Genomic DNA, 21227 nt, shown 5'->3' on the forward strand with positions numbered 1-21227 from the left:
CACGTGTGGGTGGGGGGTTCCATCGGATCATGGCCCAGGAAACCACACCGACTAGAACAGAGCTCGCTGCTGGCCTGGAAGGGGGGTCGGGTCAGCAGATGAGCAAATACACAGGCAGAACGCGAAGGGTCTGGATTCTGGGCAGAAAACTGTGTGCCACGGTAGGCTCTTGGGCAGAGAAGTAGCAGCAGGAAAGTGACAGCCTTCTAAGAGAAGAACTGTAAGACAAAGTGCGAGATGCAGTGAGCAGCATGTGAGCGGGCGGAGGCAAGCCAGGGTTACAACCACTTAACGTCCATCCCGTTTACTCCACGACTCCAGGACAGAAGAAACCGGGCCCTGCTCTGTACGTATGACAGGAAGCACTTGAACCGGAAGCACCCGACACTTACCCAGCAGGTGGAGTGTAGATGCTGCCGTAGCTTTTCCTAGAGCATTGGTGGCTGTGCAGACGTAGGTTCCTTCATTTTCAAGGGAAACGTTCTGCAACAACAGGGATCCATTGAAAAGCAAGGAAATATTGTCACTCAGAGGTCCTCCTCTCTTCAACCAAGTTATATTAGGCTGAGGGACACCTTTGGAATAAAAACAAATATGACAAAAAGCAAATTCCTTTAAGAACAGGGCCACAGAACCACAGGACAGATACTGTTTAGCATTCTGACCGCACGGCAGCGAACGGGCTGAATTACATAAAGTACGAGAGATGGCTATTTATTTCTAGGTCTGGAGAGATGGCTGTTTATTTCTAGGTCTAGAGCTCCTCCGCGGCAGGGAGGGGGTCCTGTTAAAGCAAAGGGCTTTGGGCTACTGTGTACCTGACTGGTTTATGGATGCGACTCAATGGGAGCCGAAGAGGGCGGGATTGCTCTGTATCAGGAAAGGAAAGAAATGTGACGGTGAGTGGGGTGGTGGGAGAAGAGGGGTTGGTGGAGCTGGAGGTAGAGACAGAGAGAGACATTCCCAGGGGTGGGTTAACACAGAGGAGTCTCCGGAAAACAAAAATACTAATGTGAATCTTTAAGTTGTTTGCTGCACGCAGCCAACAAAATGCTCCTCCTTTAGAAAAAAAGTATGAAATCTTTAGGGAGGGGCGCCTGGGCGGCTCAGTCGGCTAAGCGCCCAACTTCAGCTCATGATCTCACGGTTCGTGGGATTGAGCCCCGTGTCAGGCTCTGTGCTGACGGCTTGGAGCCTGGAGCCTGCTTCGGATTCTGTGTCTCCCTCTCTCTCTGCCCCTCCCCTGCTCATATATGTGTGTGTGTGTGTGTGTGTGCGCTCTCTCTCTCTCTGTCAAAAATAAATAAACATTTTAAAAAAATTGAAAAAAAAAAAGAAAAGGTAATCTGTACAACTGTTTCTTGAAATCTCTAAGGCACATTTATGGCCTAACATACAATCATTTTTTTTTTTTTTTTTTTTGGCAAATGTTCTATGCATACTTGAAAAGAAAGTATGCTGTTTCTTTTTAGGGTGTAAAGTTCAAATATTTACAATAATGAAATTTTATCATCTTCTTTTAGTATGTGTCCTTATTAACCTGCTTCTCCTTGAGAGCTCACGTCCAGAAAAAGCGCTCCCGTCTACTATATTTACCACATTTTTTATGTTTTCCCCATTTTTGTTGTTATGTATTATATCTTATCCAGCACAGGACAGTTCATGTTGACTCCACACTGTGGATTTTACTTTTTTTTAAAATGGATGTCTTTTTATCCTTTTTTAGGGTCTTAAATCCTATCTTGTCTGATTTTACTATTATGACTCTTGGTTATTTTGTTTTCTTCTACCTAATATACTTTTGTCCAATTTTTACAACTTTCTGTATGATTCTATTCCAGCAATGTCTCGTGTAAATGTATATCATTAGGTTTTATTTGGAAACCCAATCTAAGAGCCTTTGCAGCATTAACCCTATTAGCAATTTATTGTGATTACACATATGTTTAGGTTTACATTGTCATTGTTCTAGACCTTCTGATTTTATGGGCCTTTGACTTTTGCTTATCCTTTCTTTGTTCCCTTTTGTCTTGTAAAGTGGAAACTAAATGCTGTGTTTAAAGTTCCAATAATGTTACAATTTACTTAAAAAAAAAAAAAAACTAGTTGGCATTAATTTGACCAGATCTTTCAACATTACAATCACATTGATCCTTGAATCTCATAATCCCCCTTTCTGGGAATTAATGCTATCAACATACCTGCATAAAAAATGCTGTATTTATGCAGTTATATAAAAGCAAAAGATTGGAAACAAGTCACATACCCAACAGGGACCCATTAACTAACTTGTAGTACATCAGTGTAATGAAATATTGACATATGCAAAATTACCGAAAGAACAAAAAACAGTCAACCAATAATATACCCAGCAAAAAATGTCCTTTGGAAATGAAAGAAAAATAAAGACTTTTCCAGACAAATGAAAGTCGAGTGAGTTCATCATCATCAGACCTGCCTCATAAAAAATGCTGGAGAGTTCTGCAAGTTGAAATGAAAGGACACAAAACAAAAACACAAAAGCATATGAAAGTATAAACTCACCAGAAAAGCTAAACATATACACAAATATAGAACACTCTAATACTGTCATGGGTCTGTATAAATCACTCTTAACTCCAATATAAAAGTTAAAAGACAAAAAGAATGGTGTAAGAAAGTGGTCTAGTTTCATTCTTCTGCATGTTGCTGTCCAGTTCTCCCAGCACCATTTGTTAAAGAGATGTCTTTTTTCCATTGGACATTCTTTCCTGCTTTGTCAAAGATTAGCTGGCCATACTTTTGTGGGTCCAATTCTGGAGTCTCTGTTCTATTCCATTGGCCTCTGTGTCTGTTTTTGTGCCAATACCATGCTGTCTTGATGATGACAGCTTTGTAGTAGAGGCTAAAGTCTGGGATTGTGATGCCTCCCGCTTTGGTCTTCTTCAATATTACTTTGGCTATTCGGGGCCTTTTGTGGTTCCATATGAATTTTAGGATTGCTTGTTCTAGCTTTGAGAAGAATGCTGGTGCAATTTTGATTGGGATTGCATTGAATGTGTAGATAGCTTTGGGTAGTATTGACATTTTGACAATATTTATTCTTCCAACCCATGAGCACAGAATGTTTTTCCATTTCTTTGTATCTTCTTCAATTTCCTTCATAAGCTTTCTATAGTTTTCAGCATACAGATCTTTTACATCTTTGGTTAGGTTTATTCCTAGGTATTTTATGCTTCTTGGTGCAATTGTGAATGGGATCAGTTTCTTTATTTGTCTTTCTGTTGCTTCATCATTAGTGTATAATACAACTGATTTCTGTACATTGATTTTGTATCCTGTGACTTTGCTGAATTCATGTACTAGTTCTAGCAGACGTTTGGTGGAGTCTATCGGGTTTTCCATGTATAATATCATGTCATCTGCAAAAAGTGAAAGCTTGACTTCATCTTTGCCAATTTTGATGCCTTTGATTTCCTTTTGTTGTCTGATTGCTGATGCTAGCACTTCAAACACTATGTTAAACAACAGCGGTGAGAGTGGACATGCCTGTCGCGTTCCTGATCTCAGGGGGAAAGCTCTCAGTTTTTCCCCATTGAGGATGATATTAGCTGTGGGCTTTTAATAAATGGCTTTTATGATGTTTAAGTATGTTCCTTCTATCCCGACTTTCTCGAGGGTTTTTATTAAGAAAGGATGCTGAGGGGCGCCTGGGTGGCGCAGTCGGTTAAGCGTCCGACTTCAGCCAGGTCACGATCTCGCGGTCCGTGAGTTCGAGCCCCGCGTCGGGCTCTGGGCTGATGGCTCGGAGCCTGGAGCCTGTTTCCGATTCTGTGTCTCCCTCTCTCTCTGCCCCTCCCCCGTTCATGCTCTGTCTCTCTCTGTCCCAAAAATAAATAAAAAACGTTGGGAAAAAATTAAAAAAAAAAAAAAAAAAAAAAAGAAAGGATGCTGAATTTTGTCAAATGCTTTTTCTGTATTAATAGACAGGATCATATGGTTCTTATCTTTTCTTTTATTAATGTGATGTCTCACACTGATTGATTTGTGAATATTGAACCAGCCCTGCAGCCCAGGAATGAATCCCACTTGATCATGGTGAATAATTATTTTTATATGCTGTTGAATGTATTAGGTGAACATAAGAATATAATAAAGATGTACTTATTTTGTGATACTCTGGGATATTTTAAATAAATAGATTATTAAAAGCAAAAGAAATAAAAGACAAAAAGAAGTAAGACTTCGAATATGAAAATTTGTTAAGAATACTCAATGTAGGGGTGCCTGGGTGGCTCAGTTGGTTAAGCGGCCGACTTCGGCTCAGGTCATGATCTCGTGGTCCGTGGGTTCGAGCCCCGCGTCGGGCTCTGTGCTGACAGCTCGGAGCCTGGAGCCTGTTTCAGATTCTGTGTCCCCCTCTCTCTGACCCTCCCCCGTTCATGCTCTGTCTCTGTCTGTCTCGAAAATAAATAAACGTTAAAAAAAATTTTTTTAAAAAGAATACTCAATGTAAAAACATGTAAAGTGTGACATCAGTAACATAAAGTAGGAAGACAGAGAGGTAAAAGTGTAGAGTTTTTTGTATTAGATTGAAGTTATATTGTTATCACCTTAAAATAATCAATTATAACTATTAGATGTTTTATGTAACCCCTCACAGTAATCACACACCAAATATACCTTTAGTAGATACACAAAAGAAAAAGAAAAGAAAAATGAAAAGCAAAGCATGCCAGTATTAATAAATCAGCAAATCATAAAGGAAGTTGGACATAGAGGAAAAGAGAGACAAAAGAACCACAAATAAGACAGAAAAACAATTAACAAAATGGCAATTCTAAGTCCTTACCTATCAATAATTACTTTAAATGTAAATGGATTAAACTCTTCAACCAAAAGGCACGGTGGCTGAATTGATTTAAAGAGAAGCTCTAACCATATGCTGCCTGAAAGAGACTCTCTTTAGAATTACAGATACACATTGACTGAAAGTGAAGGAATGGAAAAAGATATTCCATGTAAATGGTAACCGAATGAGAGCAGGGTGTCTGTACTTATATTAGACAACATTAAGTCAAAAACTGCTATAAGATACAAAGGTCAGTATATAGTAATAACAGGGTCAATTCATCAGGAAGCTATAATAACTATAAATATTTATGCATCCAATATCAGAGCACCTAAATATACAAGGCAAACATTGACAGATCTGTAAACAGAAATAGATAGCAGTACAGTAATAGTAGAGGACTTCAATATCCCACTTTCAACAATGGATAGGATTTCCAGACAGAAAATTCACAAGGAAACAGTAGACTTGAACTACACTATTAAGCAAATGGACCTGTCAGAAAGACACAGAGTATTCTACCCAACAATAGCAGAATATACATTCTTCTCAAGTGTACATGAAACATTCTTCAAGACAGATCACATGTTAGGCCAGAATACAAGTCTTAACAAATTTAAGAAGATTGAAACCACACCAAGTATCTTTTCTAACCACGCTGGAAAAAAACTAGGAATTGGTACCAGAAGGAGAATTGGAAAATTCAAACATGTGGAAATTAACCCAGATGCTCTTGAGCAACCATTGTCAAAGAAGAAATCAAAAGGGAAATTAGAAAATACCTAATATGAAAGAAAATAAACATAGGACTAACAAAATCTGTGGGATGCAAGAAAAGCAGTAGTAGGAAGGAAGTTTATAGCAATAAATGCCTGCATTACAAAAGAAGAAAGATCTGGGGCACCTGGGTGGCTCAGTCCATTAAGCATCCGACTTAAGCTCAGGTCGTGATCTCGCTGTTTTTGAGTCCAAGCCCCATGTTGGACTCTATGCTGACAGCTCAGAGCCTGGAGCCTGCTTTGGATTCTGTCTCCCTCTCTTTCTACCCCTCCCCTGTTTGCACGTGCTCTCTCTCAATAATAAATAAACATTAAAAAATTTTTAAAAAGAAGAAATATCTCAAACAACCTAATTTTATCCTTCAAGGACCTAGAAAAAGAACAACAAACTAAGCCCAACATTAGCAGAAGGAAGATAAAAAACACAGGCATTGGAGCACAAGTAGGCAAAATAAGGAATAGAAAACCAATAGAAAATATTAACAAAAATAAGAGTTGTTTTTGAAAAAAGAAAGCTGACAAACCCTTATCCATCCCTACTAAAAATAATAAAAGGGTTCAAATAAGTAAGATAAAAAATGAAAAAGGAGACATGGAAACTGATGACATAGAAACCAAAAGGATCACAGATTATTCATAATTTGAATAATTATACACCAAACCTAGAGGAAATGATACATTCATAGAAACATACAAACTACCAAGACTGAATCATGAAGAAACAGACAACTTCAACAGGTGTGAATAATGTATAAGGAAACTGAATCAGTAATCTGAGGCCTCCCAACAAACAAAAGTCCAAGACGAGATGGCTTCACTGATGAATTATACCAAACCGTTAAAGAAGATTTAATACAATCCTTCCAAATTCTTCTGAAACATTTAAGAGGAAGAAACACTTCTTTTTTAATGTTTATTTTTTATTTTTTAGTGGGGTAGAAAGAGAGGGGGACAAAGGATCTGAAGTAGGCTCTGCGCTGACAGCAGAGAACCCAATGCAGGGCTCAAACTCACAAACTGTGAGATCACGACCTGAGCCGAAGGTGGACACTCAACCAATTGAGTCACCCAGGTGCCCCTAGGAAGAAACACTTCTAAACTCATTTTATGAGGCCAACATTGCCCTGATACCAAAGGCAGACAAAAACACTACAAGAAAAGAAAACTACAGGCCAACATTCCTGATGAACACAGATGTAAAAATCTTCAAAAAAATACCAGCAAACTGAATTCAATAACACATTAAAAGGATCTTATAACATCACCAAGCGGGATTTATCCCTGGGATACATGCAACTTAATTAATGTGATACAGATCGTATGAACAGAATGAAGGATAAAAAACGCATAATCATCTCAATAAATGCAGAAAAAGTATTCAGCAAAATCTAACACTCTTTTCATGGTAAAAAACCTCAACAAATTAGATATTGCAGGAACTTACTTCAACATAATAAAATCCATATATGATAAGGTCATAGCTTATCCCCTTATCATATTCAATGATGAAAAAGTGAAAGCTTTTCCTCTAAGATCAGAAAGAAAAACAAATATGCCCACTCTTGAAACCTATATTCAAAATGGTTCTGGGAGTCCTACTCAGAGTACTTAGGCAAGAAGAAGAAATTAAAGGCATTGGGTCGGAAGAAAGTAAAATTATTTCTGCTTTCAGATGACATAACCTTTTATGTAAAAAACCCTAAAGACTACACACACACACACACACACACACACACACACACACCCCCCAAATAAACAAAATCAGTAAGGTGGAAGGGTACAAAATTAACATACAAAAATTAGTTGCATTTCTGTACACTAACAATGAAATATCTAAAAAGGAAATGAAGAAAATAATCTCATTTATAATAGCATCAGAAAGAATACAAACTTAGAAATAAACTTAACATAGAAGGCGGAAGATGTACACAGAGATAAGTAAAAGCATCCATGCAAATAAGTAAAGAAGATACAAATAAATGGAAAGGCATCCCATTTTCATGGACAGGAAGACTTAATATTTAAAACTTCCATACTACACAAAGCAATCTACAGGTTCGATGCTATACCCATCAAAATTCCAATGGCATTTTTTTTTACAGAAATAGAGAAAACAATCCTAAAATTCATATGGAACCAATGAAGGCACCAAAGAGCCAAAGCAATATTAAGAGAAAAAGAACAAAGCTAAAGGTATCACACTTCCTGATTTCAAAATATATTACAAAGCTATAGCAATCAAAACAGAACGGTACTGGCATTAAAAACAGGGACATAGCGGGGTGCCTGGGTGGCTCAGTCGGTTAAGCATCCGACTTCAGCTCAGGTCACGATCTCACGGTCCGTGAGTTCGAGCCCCGCGTCGGGCTCTGGGCTGATGGCTCAGAGCCTGGAGCATGCTTCTGATTCTGTGTCTCCCTCTCTCTCTGCCCCTCCCCCATTCATGCTCTGTCTCTCTCTGTCTCAAAAATAAACGTTAAAAAAAAAATTAAAAAAAAAAACCAGGGACATAGGGGTGCCTGAGGTGGCTCAGACAGTTGAGCATCTGACTTTGGCTCAGGTCATGATCTCACAGTACGTGGATTTGAGCCCCACATTGGGCTTTGCATGGCAGCAAAGAGCCTGCTTCAGATTCTGTCTCTCTCTTTTTCTGTCCCTCCCTCACTTACCCTCTCTCTCTCTCAAAAATAAATAAACATTAACATTTTTTAAAAAACTAACAGGCACATAGACCAATGTAACAGAATAAAGAGCCCAGAATTAGACCCATGCAAATATGGCCAACTGATCACAAAAAAGGAGTATACAAGTTAAGTTTTGGAGGTGACGGATATGTGGATTACCTTGACTGGGATGATGGTTAATGGGTATATGCATGTATCCAACCTCATCAAATTGTGTATATTAGGCATACACAATTGTTTGTATCTCAATCATATTTCAATAACACTTTTTAAAAAAAGAAATGTTCTCAACTGAAAACTGCAAGGTGTAGAATGCTGTGTTGAATAGGCTTTTACATAAAAAAGAGGAAAAAAATAAGTCTTCGTGCTTGCATAGAGAATCTTTGCAAAGAGACAGAAGAATCTAACAAAGTTGATACCCTGGCACAGGTGCAAAGGGGGCAGGAACAGAGGTGAGAGCAAGACTTTTCATCCTATGATGTCTGCTGAATGCCTCACCTACCTTCAAATTTTAAAAAGTTGAAAAAATTCAAACCATATCTCCCAGATTTCCAATTTTCCTTCTAGGATGAGAAAACGTGAAGTCTTCCTTCCTCTTCGTCCTTTCTTTCTTCTGATAGAATATAGGATTGAAATTCTGATCATTTTACATTTTTATTTTTCATCATATATCTTCTTTAAATTTTTTTTGAGATTTGCCATCTATTTTTTAAAAATTTTTAACGTTTATTTATATTTGAGAGAGAGGGAGACAGAACATCAATATGGGGGAGGGGCAGAGAGGGACGGAGACAGAATCCGAAGCAAGCTCCAGGCTCTGAGCTGTCAGCACAGAGCCTGATGTGGGGCTCAAACTCACGAACTACGAGATCATGACCAGAGCTGAAGTCGGACGCTTAACTGACTGAGCCACCCAGGCGCCCCATAGATTTGCAATCTATTTTTAAGTCACTAAAATAAATTCTTAAATTCTATATTTAAGTTGTTTCAATGTTTATTATGACTCCCTTAATATTGCAATGTCTTCATGATCATAATTAAGCTTCATGTCTTGCTTGACAGGGCAGGCTTTTGGGAGTATTTTTCCCACAAAGGTAGGAAGGTCAGTGGGTAGGACAGGTTATGAATCCTGGAGTGTGTAGGAACGTCTTCTCTTCTCCTCACTAAGAAACAGCTCAGCTGGCCACAGAACTGGAGTGCCGTAATGCGATTTCCTCCACACCGCTCATGCCGACCCTTGTCACGTGGGGCTTTCATAGTTTGAAGAAGTCCGAGGCAGGCCTATTTTTTTATTCCCTTTTAGGTAATCTGTTGTCATTATTTCTTTTTTTCTTTTTGGATTCCTGCAGGATTCTGTGATCTAAAATTTTCAAAAACTTTGCCAGGATACGATCAAGAGATAGTATTACTTGCTCGTCAGTTCTGCCTGGAACACTCTGAGCATTTAATCTACAAACTATAGTCACTGCTTCCATTCAGTAAAACTTTTTTTTCTCCCCTCCCTTCCTTCCTTCTCCTCCTTTTCTCTCTCTATCCCTCTCTCTCTCTCTCTCTCATCTATCCATCATCTATTTATCATCTACCTATCATCTGTCTATCATCTCTGAATCTATCAATTATCTATCTATCTATCTATCACCTATGAATCTATCAATTATCTATATATCTATCCATCACCTATCAATCTGTCAATTATCTCTTTATCTATCATCTATGTATCTATCAATCATATATCTATCTCTCTCCATCCAACCATCTATCCATCCACCCACCTACCTATCTACCTATCCATCTATCTATCCGTCCAGCTGTCTGTCTATCTTTAAGTCTTAAATTCTGTGTCTACTCCTTTTTCTTCTCTTGCTCAGGAACACCACTCATGTGATTATTAGTCTTTCTTTTCCATGCCCATTGCCCGAGGTATCATTGTTTTCAGCTCTCTGTTCTTTTTCTCTGCATTTTGCAAGAAATTCTGAGCTTGCCTCAGAATTTTCCCCATTTTATTTGGAGCATTTTATTTTCTGCTTCTAATGTTGGCTTTATTTGTGATTGGCTTTTAACATTCTTTCCAGCATGATTTTTATTTCTGCCTCTCTTTTAGTGGCTTTACCCCCAGCTTTACTGAGATATGATTGACACAGAACATTGTGTATGTTTAAGGTGTGCAACACATTGGTTTGATGCACCTGTAGATTACGAAATGACTACCACCATCCCGTTCATTACCCAACACCTGCATCGTGTCACAGAGTTACCATTTCTTTTTTGAGGTAAGCACATCTAAGATCTACTCTCTCAGCAACTTTCAGTTAAATAAACTAACAAATTAACAGTTTTATTTTTTAAAATTTCTCTTTGATTTCATCTTGTTTTTCTAGAATTTGGGGGGGGCAAGGGGAGACACAACACTTATACTAACATTTACTTCTTTTTAAAATTTTTTAATGTTTATTTATCTTTGAGACAGAGAGAGACAGAGTGTGAGCAGGGGACAGGCAGAGAGAGCCAGAGACATAGAATCCCAAGTAGGCTCTAGGCTCCAAGCTGTCATCACAGAGCCCGACGCGGGGATCGAACTCACAAACCATGAGATCTTGACCTGAGCCGAAGTCGGACACTTAACTGACTGAGCCACCCAGGCGTCCCTAACATTTACTTTTTTGATACAACTGACGCTCTTTGTGTGCTTCCTGATGCTTGTCCAACATCGTATTTGCGCCCAGCATCAGCTCAAAGGCTGACCCAGAGCTCTACTGGGCAGAAATTCCTCGTGTCCTCGTCTAGGCCCAAATGGACATTCAGCCTCAGTGCTGTCGACGACTGATGTCTTTTACACACTTTATTCCTATTTCAAATGGTAACATTAGGCAGGGCAACTTTTCTGCCTCAAGACCACATGAGTAAATTTGTGTTTTCCTGAAGGTCTTAGACCATACTGCTCCAAACTGGACAAGAGTAATGGCAAGAGACTATGCTAAACTATCCCCTCGGCTCTGAGATACGTGTGGGATCAATTCATTCATTCATCAACTCACCCTTCCTTTTATATATTTATTCAACTCATTTTTCTTTTTTTATTAAAAATTTTTTTAACCTTTATTTTTGAGAGAGAGACAGATCGTGAGCAGGGGAGAGGCAGAGAGAGAGGGAGACACAGAACCCGAAGCAGGCTCCAGGCTCTGAGCTGTCAGCACTGAGCCCAACAAGGGGCTCGAATCCACGAGCCATGAGATCATGACCTGAGCCGAAGTCGGACGCTCAACCGACTGAGCCACCCAGGTGCCCCTCAACTCATTTTTCTTATGTGCTTTCTATGGCCAGCACTCTAGAGAATCACTACCACATTAATCTCAGGCCTCTCCAGTAAGCTGTGGGGACAGTGTCTGGCAAAGAGCAGACATATAAATATTTGCTGAATGCATACATGAACAGGGAGTAGATCTTCTGGAAGAAAATCATTGTATCTCAAAGATACAACTGCGTGACTTTGGTTATTCATGGCAATGTTCTCTTCCAAACAGAGAAGATAGTAAAATGCAGACTCTGTGGTAAGTCCTCACACCTTTAGACACAATTATTTTGGAATCCCTGGTAATTTAGGGAAGGTCTTTACTTGCCAGGAAGCAAATAATCTTCTTAAATATTTTGATTAAAAAAGGGCAAACCATATCAAAAACCTCTTCAAACATTTCACCAGCTTCCATACACGTGAACTTAATTATTTTACTAATTAAAGGAGAGTCCTTTAAGATCCCCTATTGAGTAATTCTTAAGTGACCACATATTTTTGAAAGAGACGTGAGTTTGAAAACATAACAATTCAAGAATCTCCATTAATTGTGACATGTCTCCTACAATTAGTCTAAATAAATGGAGTTTTTCTCAAGTTATAAAACCTCTCATGGGGAGAGACCCTGAAGAGTTTCAGATGCATTGGCTTATTTGTCACACCTCCATGGTAAGAAACGTGTAAACAACAGTGTTGTAAAGTTCTACGTGAAAGAGGTTTACTGAAGGCCTTCAGCCAGGCTAGACGAGCCATGTAGAGGTCTAACTTCAGGCAGAAGGAACAGCACGTGCCTCAGCCCTGAAGCAGCGTTCCTCACATGGAGTCCCTTAACCCCACCTGGGTGCATAGATGGAAGTCAAGGTTCCATGGCCTTTTCACTAACTCTAGCTGACATTTAGAATTTCCAGCAACTATGAACATAGCCAACAAAACAAGATGGCAGGATCTCCAACTACGCAGCTAACGGAAACCACAGGTAAACACTTTCGTGTCACGTTACGGTTGTTACAGAGCTCTCAAAATATCTCGTATGCCACCACTACTTTGAAATCATGGCAATTGTTGGATCCAATGCTAGATTTGGAATTGAGCGCATCAGGAAAAAGCACTTATATCATCATATGCCACTTCTGATTTACTATTTATTTGAGATTTTGGTTAGAACTGGCTTTCTTTAGAATACCAAGTATTTTATTTTCTGCTTTTGAGAATGCTATTCGAAGAAGCAGCCCCATAGGCTTTATCAGCCTGGAGTTCAGGGTACACTCCTACTTTGGAGGAGCAGGAAAGAACACTGTGGCTGCAGAGGTGTGACCGAGGAAGGTACATGGAGGAGACAAGGGCAGAGAAGTGGCAGGTGGGGAGGGGGCTCAGATCACAGCACTGCAGGTCATAGTGAAGATTTGGCTTTTATCCTAAAGGCTTTGAGTCTGCCTCACTGGCGTGCTCTGTCTCTCTCTAAGTAGATAAATAAACCTAAAAAAAACTGAAGATAGAACTACCCTATGATCCAATAATTCCAGTAGAGGGTATTTACCCAAACAATAGGAAAACACTAATTCCAAAGGGATACAGGCATCCCGATGTTTACAGAAGCATTATCTACAACAGCCAAATTACAGAAGCAGTCCAAGTGTCCATCAATAGATGAATGGATAAAGAAGGTGTCACACACACACACGCGCACACACACACACACACACACACACACACACACACACTGGAATATTACTTGGTGATCAAGAAGAATGAAATCTTGCCATTTGCAATGATGTGGACAGATAGAGAGTATATTATGCTAAGTGAAATGCCAGTCAGAGAAAGACAAATACCATATGATTTCACTCATATGTGGAATTTAAGACACAAATGAACAGAGGGAAAAAAGAGGGGCGTCTGTTGGGCTCAGTCGGTTAAGCCTCTGACTTCAGTTCAGGTCATGATCTCACGGTTCGTGAGTTTGAGCCCCACACTGGGTGAGCTCGAACCCTGCTTCAGGCTCTGTGCTGACAGGGCAGAGCCTGCTTGTGATTCTCTCTCTCCCTCTCTCTGCCCCTCCCCGGCTTGCACTCCATCTCTCTCCAAATAAATAAATAAATAAACTTAAAAATAAATAAATAAATTCAATAGAACCAACTACAGGCTGGAGACATTGTTTTCTTCTGTATATAATTCCAGCTGTCTTTTTTTTTTTAATGTTTATTTACTTTTGAGAGAGAGAGAGAGAGAGAGAGAGAGAGAGAGCTTAAGCGGAGGAAGGGCAGAGAGAGAAGGAGACAGAGTTAGAAGCAGACTCAGGCTCCAAGCTGTCATCACAGAGCCCGACGTGGAGCTCCAACTCACAAACCGTGAGATCATGACCTGATCCCAAGTCGGACGCTTAACCTACTGAACCACCCCGGCGCCCCTCCAACTGTCTTCTAAAGAGGGTGGATACTCTTTCTTCAGGACATCTTGCAAGATTTCGATGCATGCATCTGTAGGCAAGGGCCACATAACAGGGAGAGAAGAACTTAGAGTCCCTACAGCAATCCTAGGGGTTGGGGAAAGCAGAGGGGGGGATGAGAGAGAACAGGGAGCAGAGGGGCAAGGGGATAGGATGCCTTTGCCATGATCTCTCAAGCCTCAGCCTTGCTTTAAAAGGTTGTCAAGTGCTTGGTAACAATGGAGGTCTTGCTATGAGTAGAAAGCAGTCAAGGAACTGAGTTTTGTATCCTGGTTGATGGGAGGGCGAGAGAGAGAGAGAGAGAGAGAGAGAGAGAGAGAGAGAGCGAGAGAGAGCAAGTGCACATAGCAGGTGAGTACAAGAAGAAGCCAGAGGCAGAGGGTCCAGCCCAGTGTAAGCCCCCATTACTGCCAGAAGTCAGTTCCAGAAGACTCCCGAATTTCCAGCCTCTGGAACTGACAGGAGTCAGAGACAACTCCACAAGCAACCTCAGAACAGCAAGGGTATGATACTGGGTTTGCACACACAGGGATATTCTCCCTGAGCCAGCAGTTTCAGATTGCAAAGCAGAACCCGGCCGGTTTTGAGATGCAAAAGGAGACACGTAGGTCTCCAGGGTGGATAAAAAAGAAACCGACCCCCTGCAACTCAGCACCTAGAAGCGTCGTTACCCGTGTGAACACGTTCAAAGAACGGAAGAGGTAGGAGGAAACTCAGACGAGATGCTTCTGACCACTGCTCTTGACGGTCTTTCAAAATAACAAATGTGTGCTCTGTTGAAACAGCGACAGAATGTCAGAAATAGTTTAAACTTATTTATCTAACCTCAAAGACAGGCTATTCCCCTAAGCCACGCAGCCCTGAGATACTTCATGTTCTGTTTCCACAATGCTGGAATCGTTTTTGGAAGGCAAATGTGGGAAAAAAAAAAAAGGTTCAGCTCTGGAGGGTTTGTAAAACACGTGTTTGCATCAAGTCTGAACCTCTGGGTGTCTTTAAAAATAGTCACTGTTTAAAAACAAATATCCCTCGTCCTTGAAAGGCCCACGGAACATTCCACACTACAAAATCCTTGGCCTGTTCGGACGGCTCTAAAATGCTAGATGTTTATATCAATGTATCACAGATATTATACCTGTAGGGTTTTGTTCATTTCTTGATTTCCCCAAGCTACTCAACACTTAGACGATGTGCTGGATTTTTTTCACACGTGATGACGGGAAATTTCAACTACCGTTAGTGACCTCTGGGGGGCTATGAAGAAGTTGTATTGTCAATTCATAGGATAAGAGGCAAATTGAACACAGCATAGACAACCCACAAGGGGAAACATTACTAATAGAGGAAACAGGAAAGAGCTCACCGTCCCCGTGTCAGAGACAAACACCTCAACACGACCAGCACAAATAGTATGTATACTCTTCTTGAATGTGGGGCCAGTGTTCACAATGTAGTAAATATGGTAAGAAATGCTCCCATGTTGAGTTAACTGCACACTCTTCTGTTCTTTTTGGCGATATGTAATCTATGCTTTTTGGATATAAAGGACGATCCATCACTGATGCCATACCCAGAACTTCTGACAAATGTGAGGCTATGGCTTTTACCCATCACAGAACTCTCCTGAGTAGCTGCCGAAGCACTTTCTCTTCTCCAGCAAAATGATGTCAACAGATTGACAACACCAGGTCCCCAAGCAACTTCTGAGGAATTAGAAACAACGTGGGTCACGGCATCTGTCCCCATTTCCATATTCAAGCGTCTTTCCCCAGAGGCTTTTAAAATATGTTCCTTCAGGGGCGCCTGGGTGGCTCAGTCGGTTGAGCGTCCGACTTCAGCTCAGGTCACGATCTCACGGTTCGTGAGTTCGAGCCCCACGTCAGGCTCTGGGCTGATGGCTCAGAGCCTGGAGCCTGCTTCCGATTCTGTGTCTCCCTCTCTCTCTGCCCCTCCCCCATTCATGCTCTGTCTCTCTCTGTCTCAAAAATAAATAAACATAAAAAAAAATTAAAAAAAAATAAAATATGTTCCTTCTAACATGGAGGGAAGGTATCAACATCCCGGGCCTCTTAAGAGCCCTGCTTTGCTTGGGACTGGACAGATCTCTTTAAGTTTACCAGTCATATCCCATGAGTGCTACAGTCCACCACTGGATGCTGTCCTCCAGGGTCTCGTTTATGGGCCAGCAAAGGCCCATGAGAGTTATTCCACATAGTATCTCAAGATCGAAACCCTCCAGTGGCTCCTTGAAGAAAAAGACTCAGCATTGGTGCAAATCAAGTACAGGATGCACACCGAAGATACACGAGTGGTGTAAGTTACCCACTTCGATACAGACAATTCCAGAACTACAGCTCAGATGGGGACGAACCTCAGACATTCCGGAGGCCCTTCCTGATGAACGGCAAGTTTCAACGTCTATCAATGTAACATCCGGATGTGGATGAATAAACAGCTAGGACAAGGTCCCTAAAGGGTACATGGAAAGTACTGCTCATTTGGAAGCCACGCGCCATGACCATGAAGTTGGTCCTGCTGCTATCACCACCAAATTCAAACCATAAGGGGAGCTCCTCGGGGGACATCTCAAGGCTGGGCTGATTCCTCAAGGCTCCCTGTCCACCTCCCTCAAGGCTCCGGCTCTTCTCTTGTTTTTCTGGGCTGCCTCCACTTTCTCTATAAAGTGGCTCCTTTCTCCCTAGGACTGGTGGGGAGTAAGATTCATTTTTCCCAGCTCCACAATATGTCCTCTTCTTGGAGGATAAAGGCACGAAAGCCCTTTCAATTCATGGGTCCCAACTGCTAACAAGAGCTAGCCCCCCAGCCCTGGGGGCCTCACTGTTCTCCAAACATGCCTCACTGGGTGTAATGCTAAGATTTTCTGTGGGCTCCTCTCTCCACTGGGGATTGTTATCTCTACTGGGTACTCTTCTTTACCGCTTGGAAAATTTCTGCTCATTCTTACAGATCCATCATAGGCCCTCTCTTCTCTGATTCTCCTTGATGCTGAAGCTGATTCCTCCTCTGTGGACCTTTGAACACTGAGGTCTCAGCTGTTGACACATCTGAATCCACCTTCGGAATGAGCCCAGAGCATGGACGCAAGGCCCTACCGTGTAGCCCAGCTTCTGCTTCACTCCTTGTTACCCACTGTTTCCAAAGGATATCTCTCATTTTGCAGTAACAGTGGAGAGAAGTCCCAGGAGACTCTTTGGCCCCATTTACTGGCTAATGCATTGGTTCTTAACCTTGGACGTGCATTAGAATCACCTTGGGAAGTTAGGGGTGCCTGTGTGGCTCAGTTAGTTAAGCATCCGACTTCGCCTCAGGTCATGATCTCACAGCTCAGGAGTTCAAGCCCCGCGTCGGGCTCTGTGCTGACAGCTCAGAGCCTGGAGCCTGCTTTGGATTCTGTATCTCCCTCTCTCTCTCTCTGCTCCCCACCCCCCCCCATGCTCTGTCTCTCTCTCTCTCTCTCAAAAATAAACAAACATTTAAAAAAATTTAAAAAACAAAGAATTGCCTTGGGAACTTGAAAAAACAAACCCATTCTCAGGCCATACTACAGACACATTAAATCATACTCTCTGGGGTAGGGTGGGTGGGGAGGGAGGTGATTCCAGACCTGAACTGACACTATCCCTGATAATAAAATGATTTTAGTATATTATGTGTCATGAAAATGAATATATAACTGCTGCGTTATCAAGTATATAACCAGGGGGAATAAATGAAAAGGTAAATGACATAAGTGAAAATATAAGCGAAAACAGAGGGGTACCTGTGCTGGGATGTTAGCAGAGATGCTGAAATTCTGTTCAGGTCCCATGGTGTTTTCCCCACAATGACAGACAGGGAAAGGATGGGCACAGGAGGAGAAATTATGTGATAAAAGGCCTTATGGCTCAGTCTGTTTTTACCGTGCGAAGAAGGGAAGGTTAACGTGGGGTTGGATGTCAGTGACGTTTTCAGGGCACAGAAACATATTGGAGGGCCAGAAGACAGAAGCAGGGTGTAGACACTTGATGGTGAGAACGGTGTTGTTGATAACAGAACCAGACCACAAGAGCTGTGGTCTGGCGGCTTCAAGACATGGCATGACTCAGTATTTGCAGACATACATACGCCCAAGCACGAGGCTTTCAGCAATAAGTATGAAATTTGATCGGTTCTCGAATAGCCCTTTCTGTTTTTCATTGTGCATATTCAGCTACCTTCTTCTAGCATTTCTCGCTCCTTCTGGATTGTGTAGACTCATGTTTGCTCCACATGGGAAACTGATGTGGATGAAAGATGAGAAGAAAATCATCGCTCAAGAAGAATTCAGAATAGAGATTCAGCAGATCTTCAAAGAATAGAAAATGGTTTTACAAATGAGTCTTTTCAATCCACTAATCAATAACCCAAATACGAACACAAAGAGATCTGGGGCAGGTCTACCAAGGGTTAGGTGAGGGACTGGAGAGTCATTACCACGCAGCCCACAATTTGCCACATCCCTTTCCGGTTGCTGCAGCAATGGTGGGGTGTCTGGGTGGGGGCCCCCCTCAGCTGGGTGCTGACCCAACGCCGGCCGGCATCCCACCAGCAAGCAAGAGCCAACCTCTCAGTGTACCCTCCCTGGGCCCTCGCTCTCACACTGTGGGGCAGTTCCCCAGGTGACGTCAGGCCCTGCTTGTCGCCTATGCCTGAGCCTCTAACCCTTGTCCCTAAGGTGTGGCACTCCCTAATTCCTCCCTCAGGCCTTTTTTTTTGACCTCCCTCTCTCTGGTTGGCACTCTGGGATCATTCTTTTGTCTCAAGTCCAGATTCCTCTCCATCCAGTTCCCTTGGAGTCACACAGACTTGGGATTAAATCCTAGCTCATCCCCTGGTTAGGTATATAGATCGGGACAAGCGGCTATGCTGAGGCTATTGACTCATTAGCAAAACAAATAGAATAACATCCACTTTATAGGCTGTTCAGACTTTAACACTTTAACACATCAAGATATTCTTTTTTTTTTTTTCAGTTGAAAAAAATTTTTACTTCGTTTTGCAAGAGACAGCACAAGCAGGGGAGGGGCAGAGAGACAGAGAGAGAGGGAGAGAGAGAATCCCAAGCAGGCTCTGCACTGTCAGGGAGCCCATGTGGGGCTCAAACTCATGAACCATGAGATCATGACCTGAGCTGAAATCAAGAGTCGGATGCTGAACCCACTGAGCCATCCAGGCGCCCCAAGTTATTCTTATTTTTGATCATGAGTTTTGATGGATTTTCAATATGCTCCTTATGAGGGGCTGTCAGCACACACTCCTTAGCTCTTTGCGTTGTAGCGTCTCTCTGTGTTCGACTCAATTGCTATGTGCCAACACTCCAGGGCTGGCCTGGGGATACCTATGTCCCAGATCTTCAATTAATGACACATCCATTGCTAGATGCCAGATACGCCTGCTCTCCCTCTTGGATAAATCAGAACCATGGAATCTTAATTTAATATCTTCAGTCACTGGTCCAACAATCCAATCAATGACCCTAATACAATTCCACTGATTTCAATTTATGGCTTTATGCGGTTTCTTTCCCCTCTAGCTTTTCATCTGGAAGCAGAATGCTCTTTCTGAAACACAGATTGGCTCACGCCACTGCCCTGCTTCAAACTTTGTCTCCCCACTGCCAGTGAAATGAAGTGCAAGGGTTTTAGCCTGATATTAAACGTCCTTCACAATCGGGTCCCCACTTACACTTCCAGAGCTTTCCCTTCCCACTCTCCCGCACACCCTCTGTCTTAAGTCCCATGCATCTGCCTGTGGTTTTGCAAATAAGCCAGAAGCTTTCGTGTTTCCATGCTTTTGCACATAGGCTGTTTCTTCTGATTCAAACGGCCTTCCTTTTTGTTCCAAATGGCTCGGTTGTAACGCCATCTGTTCTGTAAAAACCTCTGATCCTTTAGAAGCTTTAACTATTCTCTCCTGTAGGTGTCTGATGCACCTCATAAACGCTTAGCTGTTGGCATTTCTTGTATCATAGTTTCCTTGTCTATAAAGCTGCAGACACCAGGTATTATTCATGTCTGTACGTTAACGAACTAGATTGGGCTTAGTAGACGCCTAGTCAATGCTTGCTGAATGGACGGAAGAATGCATGGAATTTCCCGCCACCTATGACTGATTGTTTGATTGACTATGGCATTCAGAGAGGAGGGTGTTGGGAACACTTCTGAATCACAGGCAGAAGTGGAAAAAGCAAGGGGTGGCTAGCCCTTCTGAGTGGGACAAATGGTTTTAAATACACTTACAAATAACCTTAGCTATTTCAAGAGTTGTACATGGTTTGAAAAAGAGGTCAACATAATACAGAAGAGGGAGTACATTTCGAAAACCACAAGAAGCAAGAAAATGTTCAGTTCCTAAAACAGGAGCAAGCAGACGATCCTCAGGTTTTCTTTTTAAGAATTGTGAAAATTATATGCAAAACTGGGTCAGTGAATGTCTTTTTCTGGAGCGATGGTTCTCTTTCTGGAGAGGATCAAAGGGATTTGTGATTTAAAGATGTTGCATCATTACCACTTAATTCCACACTATATAATATAAGCCGGTGGCTGACGGGGGAAAATAATTATCAGGGAGATGAGACTACATATAGGAATTTAACCACATAATCTGGCTGCACCACAAAAATTTTCTCAAGATCCTCCCCCGTAAAGGAAACTATGAAGCCTGGTAAAGAAGGCTAGGAATTCTGTTAGACTCGACGAAACTTTAGGGATACTCCATAGCATTTTAACCCTAAAAAAAATCCCATGATTAGGAAAACACTTCTCACATATGTAATAGGTTTCTTCTGAAATTGGCCACGATTGCTTAGACGCGAGAAGCTATCCTTCCTCCCTACTCATGTTACGGAGCACCAAGCACCCCACCGGCACCCCCTTCCCCCGCCTCTGTCACACTGGAGGGTCCCACCACCTGCTTGTACCTAACACCGTGAGGGGTTAATTCTGTAACTTCTGCCTATGTTCTTCCCTACCCTCTCCTGTCTAACGGTGATAAGGATGTAGGGCTTAAACCCGCATCACTGGCAGGTTTCACTTTCTAGAAGGCAATGTGTGACATGCATTCTGAGTTACAGAAATTGTCATGCTTTATGATGTTATAAAAATGTTGAATGCCCTGCGACCTAGTAATTCCAATCCTGTTCATCTGTTTAAAAAAAATA

At 41.7% G+C, this 21227-nt stretch overlaps 1 protein-coding gene across 1 annotated transcript in view; it reads right to left on the reverse strand.

The window, feature by feature from the left end:
* ADAMTSL3 (ADAMTS like 3) overlaps positions 1–21227 on the reverse strand; it is a 355200-nt gene that overhangs the window by 27571 nt on the left and 306402 nt on the right. Inside the window, exon 24 of the mRNA XM_060617520.3 lies at positions 393–575. Within this exon, the coding sequence (XP_060473503.3) occupies positions 393–575 (183 nt within the window). The remainder of the gene's footprint in view (positions 1–392; positions 576–21227) is intronic.

This window comes from Panthera onca, chromosome B3, assembly GCF_046562875.1.
Source record: "Panthera onca isolate mPanOnc1 chromosome B3, mPanOnc1 haplotype 2, whole genome shotgun sequence".
Classification (NCBI taxonomy): Eukaryota; Metazoa; Chordata; class Mammalia; order Carnivora; family Felidae; genus Panthera; species Panthera onca.